Source organism: Chlorocebus sabaeus, chromosome 13, assembly GCF_047675955.1.
Source record: "Chlorocebus sabaeus isolate Y175 chromosome 13, mChlSab1.0.hap1, whole genome shotgun sequence".
Taxonomy (NCBI): domain Eukaryota; kingdom Metazoa; phylum Chordata; class Mammalia; order Primates; family Cercopithecidae; genus Chlorocebus; species Chlorocebus sabaeus.
The window spans coordinates 59,922,749-59,947,916 of NC_132916.1; the positions used below are offsets into that span (position 1 = coordinate 59,922,749).

The following is a 25,168-nucleotide window of genomic DNA, read 5'->3' on the forward strand; positions in this document are numbered from 1 at the left end:
ACTCAATTGCCTAACAACTTAGTATTTATCACAACCATTAATCAATTCTATCTATATTAATTTAATACACATAGCTTTCCATAAGCAAATCAAAGAAACTAACGAAGACTTTTCATTTTTGTACAAGAATATATGAAGAAAACAGAAATGCAATTTTGAGAATGACAGCACTAACAGTATAATATAGAAGAGTGGAATTCTAATTTCAGGACAGAAATTAAAGAAATATATGAAAACTAGCATAAATCCAAAGAATTATTAAAATACCACACTGTCCCTGAAAAATAAGGTATCCAAACTTTTTATTTCCTTATTATTTCTCAGAATGTTAGAATAGTGTAATTGCAGACCTGAAAGACATTAGATTTCTAATTCCAGGTGATGTTTTCACTGACATGTGATTTTCCCCCTACTTTTTATGTTAAGAAACTCTCAAAACTACAACTTATTAAAACTATATGCTTTAGTTAAGAACATAGGATAAAATATTAACTCAATAGACAACCGAAAACATTAAAGATCTGTATTTCCTAAGTGTTATTTACCTCTTAAATTTAGTTAACATATTCCAAATAATTTTTAGGTAGATTCTATTTATTTAAATTGATTTACAAAGAAACTGGTGGCTAGCTTTCTGTGATTCCAACGGAAGGGCACAATTGTTAGGTGTACTTTGGTCAGTATTTAAATGGCAGGCAGATTCCTGGTTTAGTCTAAATGTAAATGTTACTCTAAAAATTCTTTACTTACCAAGTGGTGGACTTACCGTGGAAATCATAAATATGCAGAAGAATTGGCTCATTTTGCCCAAATGCACAGAATGCAACCATATTTTCAAATGGATGATAAGAAATGTCTCGAACAGGTGACTTGAATGGCAAGTCAGAATACATGGCTACTTGTTCTCCTAAATAAAAAGAGAGATTAAAAAATGTTTATCAGAGCATATCCATATCAGATAAATCTTGTTATAAGATTATTCTGCCATTTATTAGAAAATATAGTAATGCTCATATTATTTATGTGAAAACCTCAAATATTTAAAAATGTTTGAGTAACAATGTAGAAATTATCTTTATTTTACATTTCCTTGACCCTCCTCTTTCTACTTTCTACCTCTTCAATGAGGTTTTCAAGAAACAAAAGAAAGACAAAGGGCACAGAAGGAAGTAGAGAGGTATATGACTCTGAGATTGGAGATTGGACAGAGCTAAGCAAACTCCAAATGACAGAGAACTCTGGGTAGAACTACAGGAGAAATTACAGGACTCTAAAACTAAAGAAACTCTAGTTGGGTGAGTTTTGGTGAAGGATTAACTTTTCCATTTTTTTTTTCCCAGATGCTATTTGAGGTACCCATTTGCTTGAAAGATACTTATGACTCTGGCCTAAAAGATGTCTAAAGCAGAGATCTGTGGAACGCAGGAAAATCAGTCAGGAATCAAAAAGCAAAGAATCTAGATTCATTTATTGAAGGGGAGGGAGACACTACTGAATTGATGCTAAAGCATCAAAACACGGTACAGGAAACATTCAAACAAAAGCCTAAGTTAGCTGATTAGTCAAAATGCCTAACAGAAAGAATACAAAAATAAACAAGGAAAAAATCAAATACTGTTCATTAAAGAAATTTTAAAGTTATTTTTATGAAATTCTTTCAATTTCTTATTAAAAACATTCATGTAGCTTTAGATTTTCTTTTGAAAAGCAAAGGTGAGGCACAAATGAGCTTCCCAATGTAATTATTTATTGGAAAAAAAACTGAATTGCAGTAATTCAGGTAACTTGCTATTTAAGTTTCAGATATCAAAACTTTCACAGGTATGTTTCTGCTACTAATGAAAATATATTATAGATGTTTAACAATTTGTCTACCTAATCATATTCCAAATTCAGCTGGTAACATTTTGTACTTTGTGTTAGTCTCCATTAAACGATTTTCTAAGATCACCAATGTCTCATAGGCCATGAAAGAACAAACCTTGAATTATAATGTGAAATTCTAAATCCATAAAGATATTAAAGCAATAGAGAACAAAATTTAATACAAGTTTAGGCTGTAGCTAAGTTCCTCTGAAGGCTTTCTAATCTTAAAAAACATAATCGAAAACCCGAAAGCAGAATTTCCTTGAAAATTATTCCATAAAAATGGTAGAATTTTCACACTTCTTCAAAGCCCTGTACCTCCCCAAACGATTTTTAAAGTTCAATAAATACTCACCTGTTTCTGGGTTCCAAACATACACTATACCATCCTCACTTCCAGCAAACAGAAAAGTCCCACATGGAGTCAAAGTACTATGAATCTTCTCCCGATAATTTGCTGCTCCTACAAATTTCCTTGCTACTAATCTACAAGCAGAAAAGATTTTACAAATGCAACTGTCTTAATCATGTAAATGACTAGTGGTATAAAATATTTTCTCTTAAATACTTAATTTCCATTCAACAAACATTTTTTGAGAATCTATCATATGGGAGACATTCTATAATATAATGGATGCAGAATAAAGGAGAGCTAGTCCCAAGAGCCCAGGGAGTCTATAATTTAGCAAGAGAGGAGAAACATGTCAATGTAAAATAGAAGGTGGATGTAGAACATACTGCAAAAGACAAACAGAAAAGTTCTTTTCAAACTTGGACAAGAGAAATTAATTCTAGCTACGGAGAAAGAGAGACTATGGATAGCATTTGAGCTGGTTACTAAAATAATGGATAGAATTTTTATATTCATATAGTCTTCTATCTGATGAATTTTTAAAATAATACAAGGAATATTTGATCTCCGAAAAAAATTAGATAAAACATATTATTAAACCATCTGCTAAATATGGTACATAGTCTTCCATATTTTTGCACTCACGAAAAAATAGTAAACACCATTTCAGCACATACTTTGTGCCAGGTAGGCACTATTATCATCTCTAACACCAAACAAAAGTGCACTAGAAGTCCATGCTGATTTTCCCAGAACGCTGCTTCTACCTTTTACAGGAAGGATATTTCCCTACGTTCACCATTATTTGGAAATAAAGGAAAAAAACAAGGACGTATAAATCACAAGCCCTGCCTTGTTGTTATATCATAATATACTAATGCTGTAACAGTATCACAGTGATAATATCAGTATCAATCAATATCATTGTTGAAGGTAGAAGTTTCTTTTTTTTTAATTGTGAAAATAAAAGCAACTAACTACATTTCAGCCTCAGAACTATTCACATTTTGGGCTGGATAATTGTTTTAGGGAGACTGTCCTATGGGCTGTAGGATGCTTAGCAATATTTTTGATCTCCACTCATTAGATACTAGAAGTAACATAAAAAAAAAAAATCTCCAGATACTGCCACACGTTCCTTAGTGAGTGTGGGGACACTGCCTAGTTGAGAACCACTACCGAATTTTATAAATATAATTTAATTCATTACTTATTCTGTGAGTACTTATCCTGTCAATACTGAAATATACTTACATCCGGAGATCCATAATTCTCAAAGTACTGTCTTTGGTATGAATCAACAAACGTTTTCCATTGGGATGAACCTCCAAATAACTTATTGGAATCCCCTTAAACTCAGTTTCTTTAATTTCCTAAAATGATAAAAAAAAAAAAAAAGTACTAATGAAAAGTTTATCTAATGTTAAACGTTTTTGGGGGTACAAAATTAATCTTAAAATATCTTTTCCAATTCTGCAGTATAGGATGCTTTATAATTGTTAGCAAAAGGATTCTGAGTAACTTCAGTTTAGGGTTGAAAATAAAGCTGATGAACTGTATTTTTGTGTTGTTATGCAATGTGTAAATGCACATTGAATTATTATGTGTTTTTGTAGTATGTTCACTTTCCCAAAATTTAGTCAATCCCAAACAAGAAGCACTTCCAACAAACACATCTTGTAACATTAAATTTTTTGTTTAAAATCATGTAAGAAGCTTCCAATTTTTATAAATTCAAAACCACATGTAAAATTAATTTTCAAGTTTCTATTCTTATTTAGATAAGAATTTCTAACAACAGATGAAATGCTTTTTCAACAGATCTGACAGACTCAATGGATTTAATTAAAATTCATGAAAATTATTTTTCACTTAGGGTGTCTTTTTTCAACTACTGTCATTATTAAGAAAAATTGAAGAAAAAGGTATAATATGTTAGGCAGAAACTGGATCAATTTATATAAAACAAATTCAAGTTTAATGATTCATTTGTATTTTTAAATAAAAAGTAAAAAATGTACACTAACAAAATTGCTTTACAAGCTGTCTTAAAAACACTCCAGCCCCCAATGAAAGAACTTATTCATTTGTTTCCATTTAGCAAATTTCAAATGAAATAATTATTGTGATTAAATGACAGACTTTCATAATAATTACATAACTCTGAAAGACACCAGTGTTGACAAAGTACTGAGAACACTGTTTTTAGAGATGTTATTGGACCAAGGAAAAAGGATATAACAGAAAATATAAATTATTACTTATTGATGGTAATATAACATACATCTCATTTTAGCATAAATGTCACCCAATGGATTACTGAATGCCACAGTGCAAATGGGATATAAAAAAGTGAAACTAACATCTAGCCGAAATTTTAAAAATCTTCACTAACTCATTACATCATCAATCAGCCACCAGGAGGGTGTGCTAATTAATTATAGATAATTGACTAAGGAAAAGTATTGGTCGGGCACGGTGGCTCAAGCCTGTAATCCCAGCATTTTGGGAGGCCGAGACGGGCGGATCACAAGGTCAGGACATCGAGACCATCCTGGCTAACACAGTGAAACCCCGTCTCTACTAAAAAATACAAAAAACTAGCCGGGCGAGGTGGCAGCGCCTGTAGTCCCAGCTACTCCGGAGGCTGAGGCAGGAGAATGGCGTGAACCCGAGAGGAGGAGCTTGCAGTGAGCTGAGATCCGGCCACTGCACTCCAGCCTGGGTGACAGGACAAGACTCTGTCTAAAAAAAAAAAAAAAAAAAAAAAAAAAAAAAGAAAAGAAAAAAGAAAGTGTTAATTTTTTGAAATGAGAGAACAGAATGTCCTGACATCCTATCTTAAAGTCATGTGACTGGAGTTTTCCAACTTCTTTAATTAAATCCCATAATATAAAATATGATTTTATACCTTATTTATAGTCCAGTGGCGCACTGAATGTTCCAAATCATTAACCTTGACATAGGTATTCCAAACAACAATCACCCCTGTACAGTCTCCTGAATACATATGATGACCTATTTAAAAAACAAGATTACTCACTTATGAATGTCCCAGAGTTAGAAACAAATAATAGGAGACTAGGGGAAACCATACCCCAATAAAACAGTCAAAGAATTGAAGGGCTATTAAAAGGTACTTCAGTTTAAAAAAGTCAAAAATCAAAATGCAACTCACAAACAAACCCCAATTATCTTTAAATGAATTATTTACTCTTTTAAATTATTTTTGATGACTTATTTCCCTTTGTCACTTACCTGAATTTAACTACAAAAAGAAATGAGCCTCTCAGTACATGTGTATATGGCTCATATTCCAAAGCCAAGTAATTTGAACCATCCTACATGTAACATTATTTCTCACTTTATTAACCTATAAATCTGTTTTGGAGTCCTAGAAAAATACCTATATTCTAATACATAGTGTTAGCATAATACCTGAGACCCAGTAGAAACTCATTAAATGATCAGGAAATGAATAAAATAATAAATAACAGGTATTCCAATATAACATCAATTCTTTGGAGTCAAATCATCTTGAAGTTGACAGACCTCAGAAAGTTCAACTTCATACCCACGCAGGAATATCTCACCACCACCACTAACAGATGGCTGTTCAGCAACTGTGAATTCAGTATTTTACAAAACAGCTATTCAATTGGTGAACTGCTTCCTGTATTAAAATATTCTTTGTAATTCTGAATGAAGAAAATCTACCTTCTACAGCTTTGGCCCACCTCTACCCATTGGAGTAAAATGGACCAATTTCCTTTTTTTTTTTTTTTTTTTTTTTTTCACATTTGGGTATCTTACGGCCAAATAGTTGAAGAAAGTCTTTATGTCTCTTTTACAATCTGAACTACTGCTATTATGACAGAGTTAGTTTTCAGATACCTTTCTTTCCTGAATATGTTCCAAATTTATTAACATCCCTACAGCTGAACTGAGTAAATCAGCAGTATTATCCTTTTGATCTGGATCCCATGCCAATTAATTATAGTGACAGCCTACATGCCTAGTCTCTGAAATTATGTAAAAAGTGACTATTTAATAGATATAATAAATTTCTTTATTCTTTCAGATAATAAAATGATTTATGTTTTACATCTTTAAGACATACTACATTATTCTTTTTTTTGAGATGGAGTCTCACTCTGTCACCCAGGCTGGAGTGCAGTAGCGCGATCTCAGCTCACTGCAACCTCTACCTCCCAGGTTCAAAGCAATTCTCCTGCCTCAGCCTCCCAAGTAGCTGGGACTACAGGCACCCAGCACCACACCCAGCTAATTTTTTGTATTTTTAGTAGAGATGGTGTTTCACCGTGTTAGCCAGGATGGTCTTGATCTCCGGACCTCATGATCAACCCATCTTGGCCTCCCAAAGTGTTGAGATTACAGGCATGAGCCACAGCGCCCAGCCACTATATTATTCTTACTTTAAATAATTGCAAATTTCCCTTCTATATGTTTGCAAATTTTAAGGTTCTTGAAAGAAAGAATGATAATCACCAGTCCAAAGAAATATATTTATGCAATTTTAAATGTTTAAGAATTTAATAACTTAAAAATTACAAACAGAACTCCTTCAATGTCAAATCTATCATATGACCTGCAAAACAAGCATACACCTAAATATGCACAATCATCAGTGCATAACCCTCTCAAGCCTCGATCACTATTATTCTGGTAAAAAAAATTCTTCACATAGCTGGTCTTCATTCATAGTCTCTGACATACCTTCAGTATCAAAACAAAGTGAGTTGATAAAACTTTTGTGAACGTCAAACTGTCGGACCAACATGGCAGAATCCTCTCTCATCTCAACTTTCCATATCCGTATCATGGAATCATAGCATCCTGTAACTACCAGCTCTCTTACAGCTGGATGGAATTTAGCCGTGTAAACAAAAGAAGGATGAGGTAAAACTTTGAAAGTATTTGTATTGTTTATTTCATTTTTCCATATCCTGGAAAAGGATAAGAAGTCACATATTGCTTCTGAAAAGCAGAAGTTTCTTTTAACAGTTTTTCTAAGAACCAACATAGCCAATGAACCTTAAGTAAGCAACTGACAACAACCAATGATAAACTAAGTTTTAAAACAATGAAAAATATGATGATGATTTCATATTTGATGACTGGAATTTTCACATTATGACAAAGTTATTTGTTATAGTTATCATCCAGCATATTATATCCACTAATTGTAATCTATACTATAAAATTAATAACTGTTTTTTAAACCTACCTATTTTGCCATTGGTTAAACACACATTGAACAGTTGGTAAAATATTGCATTTAGTACAATATGCATAAAAAATATATAGGGAGAAACTTTAATGATTTCCCATTTACATTGTGTACACCACTTTTACAAAATGTTTATTAATGGGGGTTTAGAGAATAGCATAGTCTATTAACTTTTATATTTGTAATTTCAAAGCCTAGATAGTAAAAATGAAAATCTCAAAGATTTAAAAGAGATACTAAAATTATTATATTTTGAATTCTCAAGTAAAATAAGATTAAAATAACTAAGACATTTTGATAGAAAAGACTATCCTACATTAAGCACGTCCTTTTTGTTTAACACTCATTATCCTGTCCTCTAAATAATGGCTAATTAAAAAAAATTAAGATTATAATCACTGCGACAGTCTTGACAAATGAGTAAATTCCTAAGGGTTAATCTGTTAGATACTCTGCATTTCTAGCAATGTATAAAACTAGGTGAAAGCTACCAATATACAGGTGCTATATAAGTGTGAAGCACTGGTTTTTAAAATATATTTGGTTATCAAAATTAGAAGAACATATTAATTTTAAATATGGGATTTGTATTCATCCTTTTAATCACTGCTTGAAAACTAAAGCAAAGTATGTCTGTTACAAGATTACTGATAAGAGAAAAAAAAAACAGTTTCTATTCAAGAATAATATTCTATGAGTTCCTCAGCAGCTGCTTACAATATAGGATATGATCTTCAATTACTAAGAATCCAAACTAATAATAGAGGAAGTGAAAGAACATGTTTTCGAGTAAAAATAAAGCACATGAATCAATTGCACAAACATTTTTTACCACAGTATATTTTCAATAAGCATATTTATATGAAATATGATGCCTATTAGAAGAATAAAACCACTAATTTTGGGAAAATATTAAAAAGATAAAAGATAAAAAACTCAGTTGTTTGGCAATAAATCTTAGTAGTATTATTTAAAATACTATATAACAGGCAGAAATGAAGCAAATACATCTTCAAAACAGCTCAATATAATTAGACATAATATTTAAAAAAAAAAAAAGTAAAGCTTTTTGTGTAAAAACTGAACTGGAATCAATGATGGCTTCTGTTACTCAGGCCATGGGAGAATCTGACATTCAAAGGTATATATAAATGGGCTTGGGGAAAAAAAATCAGACTAGATAATAGAGAACAAAGAAACACAAACTTGTAAAGACTGAATGAACGCACACAAAAATTACTAGATTTGGGAAAGAAAAAACATACCAAAGTTAAGCCGTATGTTTGGGAAGAGGGAATAGTGGGGACATGTAGGCCTGTTTGGGAGCCATTATACATGGAAAAATCTTTCTGACTGTATTAGGCGTTGTTGATTTGAGAAAAACAGATTATTCTGGGGATAACTAAATAAGGGTATTTAGGATAAATCCATATGGCAGAGAGCTAACCAAGTGGGAAATACTTAGGAGACACTGACAATAATATGTGTCAGGGATCCTCAAGAATAAAGAAGGCGAAGACATGGACAGAAATCCATACTTCTGCCACTTGTGAGCATTTGCAATTCTAATTCTCTTTCTTTGGACAACAGCTCATTTATTACAAGTATTCCTTACCTCTCTCAAAAATCTCCTTGTCGTTTTGATGCTAGCCACAATGCTTCTCTTTTCACTCAGTTAATGCTTTCACAATACTATTTTAATGATGTAAACAGTCCTAAATTAATATCAGTTTTAAAGATAAATAAGGAAAAAATGTGTGCTTTAGTATAATATACTACGTATTGTGTGCAGAAACCCAAGATAGCTTCAAGGAATAACAGAAGTTGAGCTGGATTTTAACTAATAACTACAAACCTATGAGAGCTCACAAAAGGCATTTAATTTTTGTTAAACGAATGAGTTAGTCAGCAAGGGTAGGAGAAGGTCATTTAGGTATAGGAAAAGTAGGTAAGTTTCAAAGGGCAGGAAGATGCCAAAGAAGATAAGATGCTAGGGTGTTTCAAAAGATTACGTGGGTGAAGCAAAGGGTACGGGGAAGGGCATGAGAGAAGAATGTTGAGTCAATGAGGAACATGCCTGTTAGGCCATGCTAAGGAACTGGAAAATTTTTCAAGGGGCAATGGGTAAAGTCTTTTAAAAAATTAAGGCATTATGAAAGATAGTTACGGAAAGATAATTTTAGCACAGCAGAGACAGAGGACTTAGAGACTGAACACTGAGGTCAATAGCAAAATAGGGCTTGAATTAAAGCAAACACGATAGAGAGGATGTGACAAAATTGTGAGCCTTTTAGGAGGGAGAACTGGCAGACTTTAGTGGTAGTTAGATGTGAAAGAAGTGATGAGAAAGAAAGAAGAGATGAACACTACTCTGAGTTTTCAGCTTGGGAGATGGTGGATAAGGATGCCATTAAAATATATGTAAGAGAATTAAAGGAGGAAAACAAAATTTAAAGAGATCGGTAAGTTTGGTTTTGGATTTCAGGTGGCAATGGGCCATTTAAATGGAAACGTGTAATAGGAAGTCAAATTCATAAAAAAAAGGTGTGCGCTAGAGGTCATTAGCATATCAGTGAGAGTCAAAGCCGGGGAAGGTAAGAGAAACTAGGATAAGCATATAAAACCAAGAGATGACCAAGTAAAGGATCCTGGGGATAAAACATATAGACAATCGGCAGAAGAAAATGAAACAGAGAAAGAGAATGGATAGAACTGGTCAGAGTAATAAAAAGAGAAGAGAAGAGGTTGTCAATGAAAACCTGAATTCAAAATATTTCAAGACTGGTCAATAATCAATTACTACAGTGAAGGCAAGCATAGCAGGAGTTAAACTGGCAAGGTGAAAGCAAGCATAGCAGGAGTTAAACTGGCCAAATGGATTTAAAAATAGCAAAAAACTGCCAACCTCTTGAAGAAAGAAGTTTATGTAGCATGGTGGGAAAGAAAGCCAGAATAACTGGGCTGAAGTAAAGACAGTATGTGTAGAATGCTTCTGATGGTGTAGAAAGAGAAAAATAATGGGCTAGTCTAGAAGGCAGGAAGAATTAAAAATGATGTTTTTAAGATAAGGCCATTTGAGCATATTTCTCTTTTTTTTTTTTTTTGAGACAGTCTCAATCTGTTGCCCAGGCTGGAGTGCAATGGCGCAATCTCGGCTCACTGCAACCTCCACCTCCCAGTTCAAGTAATTCTCTTGCCTCAGCCTCCCAAGTAGCTGGGACTACAGATGTGCACCACCACACCCGGCTTATTTTTGTATTTTTAGTAGAGACAGGGTTTCGCCATGTTGGCCAGGCTGATCTTGAACTCCTGACCTCCATTGATCTGCCCACCTTGGCTTCCCAAAGTGCTGGGATTACAGGCATGAGCCATTGCAGCCGGCCCATTTGAGCCTATTTCTAAGATGAGAGGACACAATCAATAGAGGGAAAGATATTCATCAGACTAGTAGATGTAATACAAATTTTCAGGGACTGAGATTAAAAGTACAGGTCAAATAGCCTTTAAAAAGTCAGTCTCATGCCTCTTTGTTAAGAGATGGACAGAGATTAAAAATGGACATATCTATGGATATTAGGAGGGAAATCAGAGGGAAATAGATGAAGTTCATGTCTGACTAAATTTCATCTAAACTGAAGATAGTCATCTAATGAAATGGGAAGACTGTGATTTACTGTAGAGAATGTTCATGGTAAGTTTGGATCTGCTGCCAGAGGAATGAGAAAAGGAAGCTGAGTAAAGTAAAAGGATTTCTCAGCAGAGATGACAGCTTAGGTGATGTTAAAATCCAAAGTCACACCTCAGCAAAGTTAAATATTTTTCTCTAGTATGGCCTGGCATTAGACAGAATGGCTGTGCTAAAAGAACAGATCAGATAGGTTCTTGAGGATATTGTCAAAAGGGAGTAATAGAATGTTCCCAGCATGACCAAGAAGGAAGTCAATTGTTACTCATTCTCGTCTTTTTCATTTAAATAAAAACTAACCAATAATGATAACATCTTGATTAGACATTTTATACAGAAAAGGAGGTTGGCAAGATCAGTAGAAGTGGTCAAAACACTGAAAGCAAAATGAACTGTTAAGAGAGAAGGCAGAAGTAAATGACAATGAATTCAGCATGGATCTCAACAGCTTACATGTCAGTTACAAGGTAGAGCAAGCAACTAAAAAAAGGTTAAATGAAACTTTAAAAGTTCGCTTTTAAAATGTTTTTGTGATATTTATCAAATTGAAAAGGGATAAATTATTTTTAAGATTGACATTCTGAAAAATGCAAATGTTTAACCAATCTATAAAAATCTTAAAATGTAAGGTACATATTTATTTCCTCTACTGTGATGTACTGAGCACCACTGGATTCTAGCCTCTGCATATCCAGCCAACAGTGAAGACAGTATCCCTGCCACCAAGAGCTTATGCTCTAGGAAAAATCTCAGGTGTTTAATAACCCCTAACCTCATCTTGAAGCATTAATTAGTTTACATGATGATCATTTAAAGATGGTGTGGACTAGAAATATTATATACTACATAAATAAAAGACATTTAAGAAAAATGTCTTTAAAAAGTGTTACTGTAATTTACGGAATCAGTCTGCATGATGCATATTTATGACAGTCCCTTCATAGGTAAAATATGACTGGAGCATAAGAGTAGTTACATCACTTTATATTCTCTTTGCTTTTCTTGATGGCAAATAGTATGCACATAAGTACTTCTCAAGGATACTAACCTGGCAGTGCCATCAGATGATGAAGTAAGGATGTAGCGATCATCTTTTGACCAGGAAAGATCATAAATGATATTGAGGTGGCCACACAATTCTCTCATGAAACGTCCAGAAGGAATTTCATATACTAATGAAAATATTTAGAAATTAGTAGGTTTCCAGACAGAAATCCTTAATCCAATAATATACAAATACATAATTTAATATTATTTAGACATAAACAGTCTATAACAAAATTATAACCAAAGATACATGCAGCATAACGAAAATTTCAAAATTTACTTAAGAATAGTTTTTCATTTGCTTTACATAAAAATTCACATGCAAAATTATGAGTTATAATTTTGCTACAATTGTCAATTTTTTCATCTCTTTAAAGAAATCCCCTAAGAATCTTTAATAATAAATTTATCAGTTGAATAATAATATTTACATTGCAATTCACTTAAAATATTCTATAATTTGGGCTTTCATTATTATTTTACCTGAAAATCAACTAAATGCCAACCAAAAATTTAATTATTTGAAATAATGAGAAATTTAAATTGTGCTATTGTCAAAAGTAAATTTTAATACTAAAATGAACAGGGATAGTAATCAGGGATAGTATGGGAATTAACAACGACTCACTCAGACACAAAAAGCACTGTGGTATTTTACCATATGTTTAAACATACAATGAAATCTAAGATAATAACACAGAAAAACAAAGTTTCCAAGTCTCTGCTTCCATCTAGTGGTAAAAATCAATTGCCCTTTAAAATACTTAGCAGTTCAGAAATAACAGCAGTCCCCGCTTATGTGCAGTTTCACTTTCTGTGATTTCAGTTACCAGCAGTCGACCATGGTCTGAAAATATTAAATGGAAAATTCCGGAAACAAATAATTCCTAAGTTTTAAAATGCACATCATTCTGAGTAGTGCTATGAAATCTCGTGCCATCTAGCTCCATCTGTCCAGGATGTGAATTATCCTGTGTCCAATGTATCCATGCTATAGATGCTAACTGTCTATCAGAAACTTAGTAGCTGTCTCAGTTATCAGACTGGTTGTCACCCAGTGCTTTTGTTCAAGTAACCCTTATTTTACTTAATGGCCCTAAAGTGCAAGAGTAATAATGTTAGCAATTGGCATATGCCAAAGAGAAACCATAAAGTACTTCCTTTGAGTGAAAAGGTGAAAGTTCTTGATTTAAAAAGGAAAGAAAAAAAGTGTATGTTGAAGTTGCTAGGATCTACAGTAAAAATCTATCTGTGAAATTGTGAAGAACAAAAAAGAGGTTTGTGCTAGTTTTGCTGTCACACCTCAAATGACAAAAGTAATGGCCTTTAGTGCACGGTAAGTACTTTGTTAAGATGGAAAAGATATAAATCTGTGGATGGAAAGCATGAGCAGACGTGTTTCTACTGATGGCAATCGGGTTCAGCACTACTTGAGGTTTCAGGCTTCCACTGAGGGTCTTGGAACACATTCCCTACGGAAAAAGGACTACTGTACTTGCGGAATAGCAAAATAAGAGTCTTAAAAAAATCTCCTCCCCACAGAAGCAGCAAAAACACTGGCAAAAACTGTCAAAAATCAACATTTTCAGAACTCTGAAAATTAAGTAAAGCTTACAAAGATTTGAAGAGTATTTAAGAAAAATGGCTGAATTTGGTAAGAACATTGAGCTTTATTATGGTGTTTTAACTTGCCATGTTCTCATTCCTGTCTCAAACTTTAAAGAAGCCTTAAAAACCAATAAAAATCAGGAGATTAACAGCCACTGGGTGGGGCAGAACAGGTCTGATGCTCCCTAAAACCCCATCCCCAAAGACTTCTTAATATTTGGCAGTCTGGCCCTCCAGGAAAGATCCACTCTCAGGGCCTGCCTTTATTTGACCTGGCTCACAGCATGCTCTGGGAGAACAGCCCTAACCTTAAGGTGCATGTCACAACCACCCACGGCATCATATAATATCACAGCTGCCTGAGGCATTGATACTAAGTGAGGCTAAGACGACGCTCACCAAAGAACTTAAAATAAAAACAAAAAACAAAACAAAACAAAAAACTAGGAATGAGATGTCCATAGGGGACACTGATAAGCTCCAAAATATTCCTGGGTATCTAGGAGGATTCCCATGCATGTATGTGAAGGCAATATGCACAACCAAGAAAGACCTAAGAGTCTTTACCTCTTACTCGGGCTGACCTGAAGTGGCTCAGCACAAACAGAAAGTAAAGCTAAAGCAGAGCTGTAGATTGCCTATTGAAGCATTGAAGGTATACCCCAACACACACAGAGTCCCTTGGCAAAGACCAGGAGACCTATCCACTCGGGTATTTAAAAATCGCTGTCTGACCACTAACTTAACCGAGCACAGACATCAACGGCAACACATGACAGAGAGTAAAGACTACAGAATTAGTCCAAAATCACAAAGCTAACTGCACAAATAAATCCTGGGTGGGTGTGAGGGGAGAAACGGGGGGATCTGATTTCCAGAGCTGCCACACTGTATTATTAAAACATCCAGTTTTCAACACAAAATTATGAGAAATGGAAAAAACAGGAAAGAGTGGCCCACACACAGGGGGAAAAAGTAGTCTACATAGAAACTGAGGAAGCCCAGACCCTGGGCTTTCTCAACAAAGTCTTTTAATCTACTGTTATAAATATATTCAAAGATCTAAAGAAAACCAGGTCTAAAGAATTAAAGTGTGAAAAGGATTTCTCACCAAAAAACAGAGTATCAATAAAGAGACAGATATTATTTATAAAAAAAGACTACCTAGAAATTTTACAGTTGAAAAGTACAATAACTGAAATAAATAATTCACTAGAGGGGCTCAACAGCAGATCTAAACTGAAAGAATTACTAAATTTGACAATAGGTCAACTGAGATTATCCCGTCTGAAAAAAGCAGAAAAAGAACGAAGAAAAACAGAAAAGTTTCAGAGACTTGTGGGACACCACCAAGAGTAACAACAGAGGCATAATGGGACTCCCAGAAGAAGAAAGAGAAAAGGGCCAAACTGAACATTTCAAGAAAGAATGACTGAACACTTCTCAAATTCATGAAAAACACTGATCTGCACATACAACAAGTTAAAGGAATTTCAAGTAGACACATCATAATCAAATAGTCAAAAACCAAAGACAAAGATTCCTCTTCCTCCTCTATTTTTGATATTTAAGCAATATCTCAATCTACATAGCATTTTAAGCAGGTTTATTTAAGCATAAATAAGATATTTATCACAGAAGCTCTTAAAACATAAAATCAGAATAAAATAATTCTTTCACTATGCAAAAGAAATAAATTACTATTAATAACTTAGGAGCATTTCCTAAGAACCTTTTATCCCTCTACATATGGGTTTTTGATGAATTTTTAAAATAGCATAGTGGTAATCAAATGACACAAGTGATTTTTTATTTTTAAAATGTATTACTATTTCGTGGGGAGCAATATCTACTTAATAAATGCCCACCAAGTCAATTATGAGTCCCTGATAAAAAAAGGGAATCAACCAAGTAATAGCAAACTGTGCTAAGCTGAGAAAAGTTCAGTAAGATCTAGTGTTTAGGGCAGATGCCCACAAGGAGCTGGCTACTTCTGCAGAGGAGAGCTGGTTTTACTATTGAGGCAGAAGTAAACAAGAGTATTTAATGCTTCTAAGTCTATAGGTTAATGCTCACTTTAAAAAGTCTCTAAAGGTACAGAAATAATTGCTTGGCCTCTCTGCTGACTTCTCCCTACCATAATGAGAAGTTTTCATCTAGGTACTCTTGAGTCAATTATTTGTATTCCACTAAACAGCAAATTAGGGGGCTTATGTAACTCACATCATCACTGCTATCAACTAACCACACTGGACTCATGTTCCCCATGAGACATATTAATCCTTGTTTCCAAATTTCTATATTTAAAATGCAAAATGTTTACAAAAATCCTCCTGCATGTTTTAAAAATAAATTTACCATCTTTCATTTGATCATTCTCATTCTACTTCTGAATAGTTATTGTATAGAAAAGTGTAAAATTATTATAAAAGAACTTTCTTTACTTGAAGAAATCTGTTCTCTTTAATTGAGTAGTACAGGGGATTACTCAAGTTAAGATTTCCACAAATTTAAAAAACTAAAGAACGTCCTCCATGCAGACTACAATCAGATTAAACAGGTAGGATTATTACTCACAAATAATTGGATATCCATCCCGGCTGGCACAAGCTGCTGCTAATATCCTTCCATTGTGGGAGAAATCAAGACAAAAACATCCTCGTTCTCCTGCATTTAGTGAGAAGAGGTGTTTGTTTGGGATACGGCAAGCCTAAAAAAACATACATTTAAAAAATAATAAATTAGAAAACATTAAAATGCAAAGGCTAGTTTTTAATTTCAATTACTGTAGTTTTTTTTAAGTCCTTTTATGACGCAGAGAAAGGGAAAAACAAGTATACAGAACGCTGAAAAACCATAGTAAATTACTTTGCAAAAAGAGAATGAGTGCCTATGAAATTTTTAAAGTGGATTTGTTCTTCATGTTTAACTAGTACTTAATTCACCTAAATATGAATAGAAAAATTTCAATATCTGATACTCTAAAGCCGTCACTGCCACATTGCTTCTATATAGCTACTAAAATAATGTATGTAACAGCCTTATTCTTATTAGTGACAGCACTAATAAGCCACTTTTGTTAAAGTCACAAGCTTTTTTCAAGACCACAAGTACCTATGGGGCCCAGCTTAAGCCAGAATGTATGAATGCCCATTCTCTCTCTGCGTATCTTAAAATAATCACCCTTTGTGGCTGCCTTCCAAAATGTATTTTCAAAGTAATCAATCGGCCCTTATTGGTCTCTCATTCATTAGTACAATTTCTTCAAAATTTTAATGTTTTCACTCTCTTCTACCAGATGAAGCCCAAATTTTCTGGCTATTAATATATACTGTAGAAAATATCAGTTACGTTTATTTATCCTAATTCTATCTCTTCCAACCTTCAGTGAACCTTAGTTCTTCTGTTTCTTATAATTCAAAAAGTTGAATTAAACATACACTGGGCTCTTACTATATGCCATGAAAGTTGTACTTTATTACAAATGTCTTTCAATATATTCATCACAGCCATCCCATGAGTAGCTATTACTAGCTAAGAGTAACCATTATCAGCTCTACATGGCTAAGAAGGATTATTCAAAGGGTCAAGCCTAGCTTAATGGACTACTCAAAGACTGTTACTTCAAGGGCATGCTTTCTAGACAGGTACCAGGTTTTTCACAAATCGTACCAAGATCTGGCAGTACCTCGGGGGACAACATTACAACCAGCTACTAGGAATGTGAAAAATTCAAAAGAATTTGTTAAGTGTCAATCGTGTACCAGATTCCATGCTACCCATTTTCTCTCTGCATCCTCCATCCACATAATTAAGAAAAGGGAGAGGAGGGTAACAAGGAACAAAAACTGAAAGAAATGTCATGAGGCTTTATAACCACTTGCTGCTGCTCCTAGAGTAGGAAGTGTAGTTAAGGAAAACTCTGTGCCCAGTCACCTAGGCTGAAAATGAAAACACTGAAGCCACTATCATGTTCTTCATATTCTCAGGGTTTGACACTGTGCCTTATCCAGAACAGACACTCCAATAAAGGTCCTCCAAAGCCTTGACTCTTTCCCCTCCTTTACTACCTTGTCAGTCACTAAATCATGCTCATTCTTACTTTCTGTCTCTGGTATTCATTAGACCCTCATCAACTCACACATCAATGACTGTCATCTAATTCTGATGTTACTACTTCAAGATCTCCCCATGCTACTGCCCGCATTAATTAATCCTCAAATACAACTGTTATTTTTCTCACTCACCTGAAAACCTTCCATTATTCCTCACATCCCTCACAATCAAGTATTAGGCTACCATTTGAGACACTCCACAATGTGGGCCTAATCCAGTACACTACTTTATCTCCTCTTTTACAAACTCCGGTTTCCAACCAGCCAAGCTTTTGAGTGCCTAATGAATACAACAGGTCCCTTCCCACTTATTTGCAACTTTGCCTTCATATGAAATACCCTTCCTTATCCCTCCTTCACTCACCCCTACCTTGGGCATCCTAGCCTATCTCAAGCTCCACTGCTGAATGAGCCCTTCTTCCACCACTGTAGTTCAGTCTTCATATCTGCAATTCTCAAATGTTTTTAGTTTCGAGATGCTTTACATTCTTGAACATTTTTTTCAGAGGCTATTTGGAGTTTCCATAAAAATAAAATTAAAAAATGCTAACTTTAAATGTCTAGCTTAATAAAATCTAGATTTTCATAACTACTTCCGCTCTCTTGTGATATCACATGTTATTTAGCCTCTAGAAAATGCTAGTGCATACTTGTAAGAGAATGAATCTGAAAGAGACTAGTAACACCTTAGAATCATTATGAAAAGAAGTTGACTTCAAGAACCCCCTGAAAGGGACTCAGAACTCCCAGAGGTCTCCAAACTACATTTTGAGAACTGCTGATCTGTACAATCATCTTTATACCTACATTTCCTCATTTCCTCAAGACTTCTCTAAAGCCTATCTGAAAATAAACAACACTGTAACTGCTTTCTTTTCCCACCTAACCTGGAAGTTCACCAAGGGCAAAATCTAAGTGTTAATCTCTCCATATTATTATGCTTGAAATATTCTTTTTTTTTTTTTTTTTGAGACGGAGTCTCACTCTGTCGCCCGCGCTAGAGTGCAGTGGCCAGATCTCAGCTCACTGCAAGCTCCGCCTCCCGGGTTCACGCCATTCTCCTGCCTCAGCCTCCCGAGTAGCTGGGACTACAGGTGCCCGCCACCTCACCCGGCTAGTTTTTTGTATTTTTTAGTAGAGACGGGGTTTCACCGTGTTAGCCAGGATGGTCTCGATCTCCTGACCTCGTGATCCGCCCGTCTTGGCCTCCCAAAGTGCTGGGATTACAGGCTTGAGCCACCACGCCCGGCCTATGCTTGAAGTATTCTAACTCACAGTGATTTTAAAATGTATCTGTAAAATCGGCCTCAAAAAGAAAGTCAAATGTGATGTAAAATACAGAAAATGAAGATGACTAAATAAGAATAGTCAGTTCTTATTTCTACATTAGATGTTTGAATAAATTAAGATCTTGAATACATTTCATCTGGTAGTAGCTCATATGCATAAAATAAACCACTCCATTCTTTGTAAAAACTAGTAAAAAATTGCAAAATTGTATCAGCAAGGCTTCCCGCCATTGCAAAAAATGTCAATCTAGTAAGAACACTTCAGTAAAAGCTTAAATGCTGCTCAGCTTGTGGTAGAAGTACATACACGTACATATCTCTATCAAAGTGTGATTCAGGAAGAAGCCAGGTGCTATAAAGAATTTCATGAATCCATAAACATTAAGAGATATATGTCTTACAGACATCAAAAATCTGTTTTAAAAATTTTTTAATTTTTTTTTTTAAGAGATGGGGTCTCATTCTGTCATCCAGGCTTGAGTGCAGTGGCACAGTCATAGCTCACTGCAGTCTTGAATTCCTGGGCTCAATCTTCCTTCCTCAGTCTCCCGAGTAGCTGGGACTACAGGTGCATGCCAGCATGCCCACCTAATTTAAAAACCTTTTTTAAGAGAATGGGTCTTGCTGTATTGCCCGGGCTAAAAATCTATGTTATCTGACTGCTGTTACGGGCTGAATTGTGTCCTCTCTCCTCCCACTCACACCCCTACCCCTTGTCACCCAAATGAGTATGTTAAAGCTCTAACCCCTAGCACCTCAGAATGTAACAGTATTTGCAGATGTGGTCTTTAAAGAGGTGATTACGTTAAAATGAAATAATTATGGAAGGGTCCTAATCCAACCGGGGGAAAGACAACAGGGGCATGCATGCACAAAGATTGTGTGAGGAGGCAGCAAGAGGGCAGTCAACTGTAAGACAAGGAGAAGCCCCAGAAGAAATCAACCCAGTCAGCACCTTGATCTTTGCTATGGACCAAATGCTATGTCCTCTCAAAAACCGTATGTTAAAGCTGTAATCCCCTATGTGATAGTATTTAGATGTGGGGGTCTCTGGGAGGTAATTTGGTCCTGAGAGTGAGACGCTTATGAATCAGATCTGTGCCCTTAGAAAAAAAGACACAAGAAAGGTGATCTCTTTCTCCACCATGTGAGAATACAGCAAGGAGGAGGCTGGCTCCAAGTCAAAAAGGGGACCCTTACCAGGAACTAGGCTGGCTAGCATCTTGATCTTGAACTTCCCAGCCTTCAGAACTGTGAGAAATAAATGTCTGCTGTTTAAGCCACCCAGTGTGTGGTATTTTGTTATAACAGCCCAAGCTAATACAATTTACAATTGCCCAAGTGCCCGAACGAAGAATGTAAGATAGTGCTTATATACACATGCTAGGCACTCTTATTCGTCAAATTAATTAATGAAAAGGCAAAATCATAAATAGCCAGGATTTTAAGTAGTAAGCTAGATATCCTAGGAGTTATTGGAGTTTTGAAGGTAATAAGTAAACATCTAAAGAAATCCATTGTTATCAAACACTTCACCTGCCCAGGGAGTCGTTTCCACTTTATTACTTCCTTTGACTCTTCTAATCCAGGTTCTGTGTCTATTGAGCTTGACTCATGGTGATGTTCACAATGCACTGGTTTACCTTTTTCCTCCTGAAGAGCCATCATAGAACGGTAAGATGGCTTTATCTAAATATGCATTAAAATATGAAAATTTATATATCATGTTCACCTTTTTCTTTTTCTAGCATATAGTTTTAAAAATACTGAAACAAATAATATGAAAATATTTTCAAAATGTAATCCAGAAAAAATTCTACTTTTATTTGTACATTATTCTAAATAAAATAAAAAAGCTGCTTAAAACTACAGTCCTATAACCAAAAAGTCTTAAAAGTTTCTGAGGAAAAAATATGACTACAAATTTACATGAAATGATTTTAATAACTCTACCCTTTGTTTCTGCTTCTTCACCAATACTTATGAGTTATGCCATGGCTCTGATACAATACTGTATCTTTAAAAGCACAAAACTAGTATCATAAAAATCTCAAGTTTTAAAAATCATTTCTCAATAGTAGATTTAACTCCATCCAAACCAATGCAAATCAGTCCTGTGGTGACAGCATATATCAGCTACAGAATGTGCAAATGACCGGAAAAATTAATGTCTTATAAGAAAAAAGACAAAAGCAAAACTTTTTTATTTTAGGGTCAATTCTTTGCTAAGATTATTTATAATATTAATCTATGGAAAACAGCAGCAGTAGAAACATTACATACTGATTATTTGAATAATATTGTGAAAAATGTACCCAGAAATCAGGACTCTGCAAACTGCAGCCCACACACCAAATTTGGCCTGCTACCTGCTTTTGTAAATAAACTTTTATTGGAACACATCACACCCATTTGTTTAGTTATGGCCTACATATGTCTATGTAGCTACTTTCACACTATAAAGGCAAAATTGACTGAAACTACAGGGCGAAAGCCTAAAATACTATCTCGCCCTTTACAGAAAATATTTTTCAACTTCTGCTTTAAGTTCACCTTTTATCTTTAATTTCTGAAAATCAAATTGTAACAAAACATTTTTCCTAATACTAAAAGCTGCATTTCACATTTAAAATTCATTTAAGCATCTTTTAAATATCAGCTATTACAGTCTTAATATATAACCCTGGATATCTATTAAAATTATTATTAGAAGTCTTATCTTTTTAGAAATGAAAAACATGTTATGTCACCATTTAATTTCAACACTAGAAGATATACACTTGTATGTACTATATTAACTTACACAGTCTGGAACTTTCAGTCCTCTTACAGTTACATACAGTGTTGATGGGTAACGATTTCTTGGACATTTTGACCACCATTCAAACACCTCAACAACATTTAATTGGGATCGAGGCTTAGTAGGTGGGTAATACAGCTGCAAACGAAGCTTTGAGTTGATGTTTGCATTTCCATTGGCTCCCAGAAGCTTAAAACAAGAATTCATATAAAACGTGACCGTCACTGAAAATAAATATATCCAACAAAGCAATAGCATAAAGTCAGAAACATTTTTAAAAGATTAATATGGCATGCTGAAATTTCTTAGTTTTACAAAGCAAAGAACACTACATACTTAGTTAAGCACAGTTCCAGATCATTTTTGACAAAGGTAACCCAAATGGCTTTTAAAATATTTTCCTGATAGCTCTTTTCACGTATACAATAATTTCAGACTGTTGGTACAGCATTTACACTACTGTGCCAGATTTCACACTGAACAAAGGACGTGACTGATATACAGTCATCTGAAATAATAAGGTTAAACTGTATATTTACACAAGACACAAATTTTCCATTTGTTTAATATCAGTATTTTTAATGGTTAAAATTTTATGATGTTTTAAATTTTTAAAAAGTTAAAATCATTTCAAGATAATTAAACTCATTTAAGCCATTCGTTACTTTTTTCAGTATTTTAGTGTACCTTCTTTCAAAGGTCTATCTTTAAAACCCTATTAAACAAAACTTATGTTTAAACTAACTAACTGGAGATTTTTCTTTTTTTTTTTTTTTTTTCCTTGGCAGAATCTCATTCTGTTATCCAGGCTGGAGTGCAGCGGCAAAATCTCGGCTCACTGCAACCTCCACCTCCTGGGTTCAAGTGATTCTTGTGCCTCAGCCTCCTGAGTAGCTGGGATTACAGGTGCATGCTACCACACCTGGCTGATTTTTGTGTTTTCAGCAGTCAGAGGTTTTGCCATGTTGGCCAGGCTGGTCACGAACTCCTGGCCTCAGGTGATCTGCCCACCTCGGCCTCCCAAAGTTTTGGGATTACAGGCGTGAGCCACCATGCCTGGCCTTAAATGGAGATTTTTATAAGAAAAATAAAAATCTTACCAAGTCAGAATACGTTCTCTTTCATTAGACCATGACTCAAAATAGGAAATGAAATGTCTAACCTTTATGTCCTCTCCAAATTAGGAGCAGAAAGATAGTTTGAACTCTTTGCAACAGTTCACACAAAACATGGAAGTATCTTAAATTAGAAGAATAGGCACTGAGTGCAGGGAACGTATTTAACAACTGTTACCTGTAGACTCATGTAACTTGGAAAGTAAAAAAAACACAGAGTCAAGAAAGACTCTAAGACAGCATTGTCCAAGAGAGCTTTCTATAATGATGGGAATACTCTAACCAATTCGGAATCCACATGTGGCTACCCTGCACTTGAAGTATAGCTAGCACAAATGTAAAACTAAATTTTTAATTATATTTAATTTGAATTCAAACTGCCACATGACTTGTAGCTACCAAAACAGTGTAACTCCAAGTTCATGAACCTGGGAGAGTGGACAGATGGTGATACCACCAACTGAAGTAGCAGAGAGAGCAGCAAGGATACTCGGAGAATCTGAGATATCTACAAGTCATCCAAGTTGAAATGTCCAGTAGGGGACTGAATTTACAAATCTGAAGCACAGGTGAGAAAAGTGGTTCCAAAAAAACTGGGTTAAAGATGAAACCATGAGTAGGACTGATATTAAGAAGACAGGTAGAAGACCATGAAGGAAACTGAAAGAATGGTATAAGTAAAATTAGGAGAGGATGGTGTCAAGAAAACCAAGGTAACAGAGTTTCAAGAGTGTGATATGTTAAATGCGTAGATGTGACAAAATAACTTAAAAATGTTCAATAAATTTGGCAAATAGAAATCATTAGTGATTTGGTTGGAGAAGCTTTAGTGGCAGAGGCAAAATTTAGAATGTTGTTCAGGAATGATGAGTTCAGGAATGATGCATCAACAAGAGAGATGGCAAAATACAGTCCATCTTTTCCCCTACCCCTTTAGGAAAGAATGTAAAGACAATGGAGGTTATAAGCTGAGCAGGTGACATTGTGATTAGTGTCAAATGACACACAGGGGTAAAGAACAGTTCCAAACTGAGTAATAGTCATTAAATTATAAGCACTCGAGACTCCCTTCATTAACTCTCCTACAGCTCCCCAAAGCTCATCTCGGTGATTTTAAAGATATTCCCCAGCTTCTAAACCATACTTTCCGTAGATTGTTTTAACTTAACCAGGCAATTTAGTTTACATTAATATGCTGCTTAGCATGAGTAAACAACTAAGATTCAGCCAAGACCCTGCTATTATGGTTATAAATTATATAATGTAGAGCTTAAATAAATAAGGCTTTGTCACTTATTAGTTTAAAAGAATAGCCACATATATGTACTAAAAGAACTGAAAGTACCTGAGAATCTGAGGCATAGCTAAGAATTAGGATAAAGTCTCATTTGAACTATTGTAATAACTTAACAATTATCCAAGACATCCCTGGAACCAATAGGATAGGCAGTAAAAGATTTAAATTTTAATTGTCTTCATGACATTTTCTTTTTTTTTTTTTTTTGAGATGGAATCTCACTCTGTCACCCAGGCTGGAGTGCAGCAGTACAATCATGGGTCACTACAACTTCCATTCCCTGTGTTCAAGCAATCCTCCCCCCTCAGCCTACCGAGTAGCTGGGATTACAGGCGCACACCACAACACCTGGCTAATTTTTGTATTTTTAGTAGAGATAGGGTTTCACCATATTGGTCAGGCTGGTGTCAAACTCCTGACCTCAAGTGATTGGCTCACCTCAGCCTCCCAGCATGCTGGGATTACAGGTGTGAGCTACTGCATCCGTCATGCCACTCTCTTGAAGATGAATTTTATCCTTGCCACTCTTTCCATCATCGTTGATCAATTCCCTCAATATATAGTCACCAAGTACTTTCTATGTGCCATTAATATGCTGGGAGCTGGTGATATTATAGCATGGAGTTTCAAGAGAGTGATGTATTAAATGCAAAAAGATGTAGTAAAATAAGGACTAAAAATGCTCAACATATTTACCCAAAAGAAGTCATTGGTGACTTTAAAAAGCTTACAGTCTAATGAAA

General features: G+C 34.9%; 1 protein-coding gene across 16 annotated transcripts in view; it reads right to left on the bottom strand.

Moving 5' to 3' along the window:
• The window catches only part of AHI1 (Abelson helper integration site 1), a 223,168-nt gene that overhangs the window by 151,542 nt on the left and 46,458 nt on the right, over positions 1–25,168 (bottom strand). For all 16 annotated transcript variants that reach the window (XR_012095048.1, XM_073022494.1, XM_073022495.1 and 13 more), the window contains 9 exons: positions 22,017–22,202; positions 20,750–20,902; positions 16,387–16,519; positions 12,203–12,326; positions 6,956–7,185; positions 5,130–5,236; positions 3,473–3,591; positions 2,222–2,352; positions 767–907 (listed from right to left, as the gene is read on the bottom strand). Coding sequence is in view for 15 of the 16 variants with exons in the window: in XM_073022494.1 (XP_072878595.1) it covers positions 767–907; positions 2,222–2,352; positions 3,473–3,591; positions 5,130–5,236; positions 6,956–7,185; positions 12,203–12,326; positions 16,387–16,519; positions 20,750–20,902; positions 22,017–22,202 (1,324 nt within the window). In the remaining variant the exon portion in view is untranslated. The remainder of the gene's footprint in view (positions 1–766; positions 908–2,221; positions 2,353–3,472; positions 3,592–5,129; positions 5,237–6,955; positions 7,186–12,202; positions 12,327–16,386; positions 16,520–20,749; positions 20,903–22,016; positions 22,203–25,168) is intronic.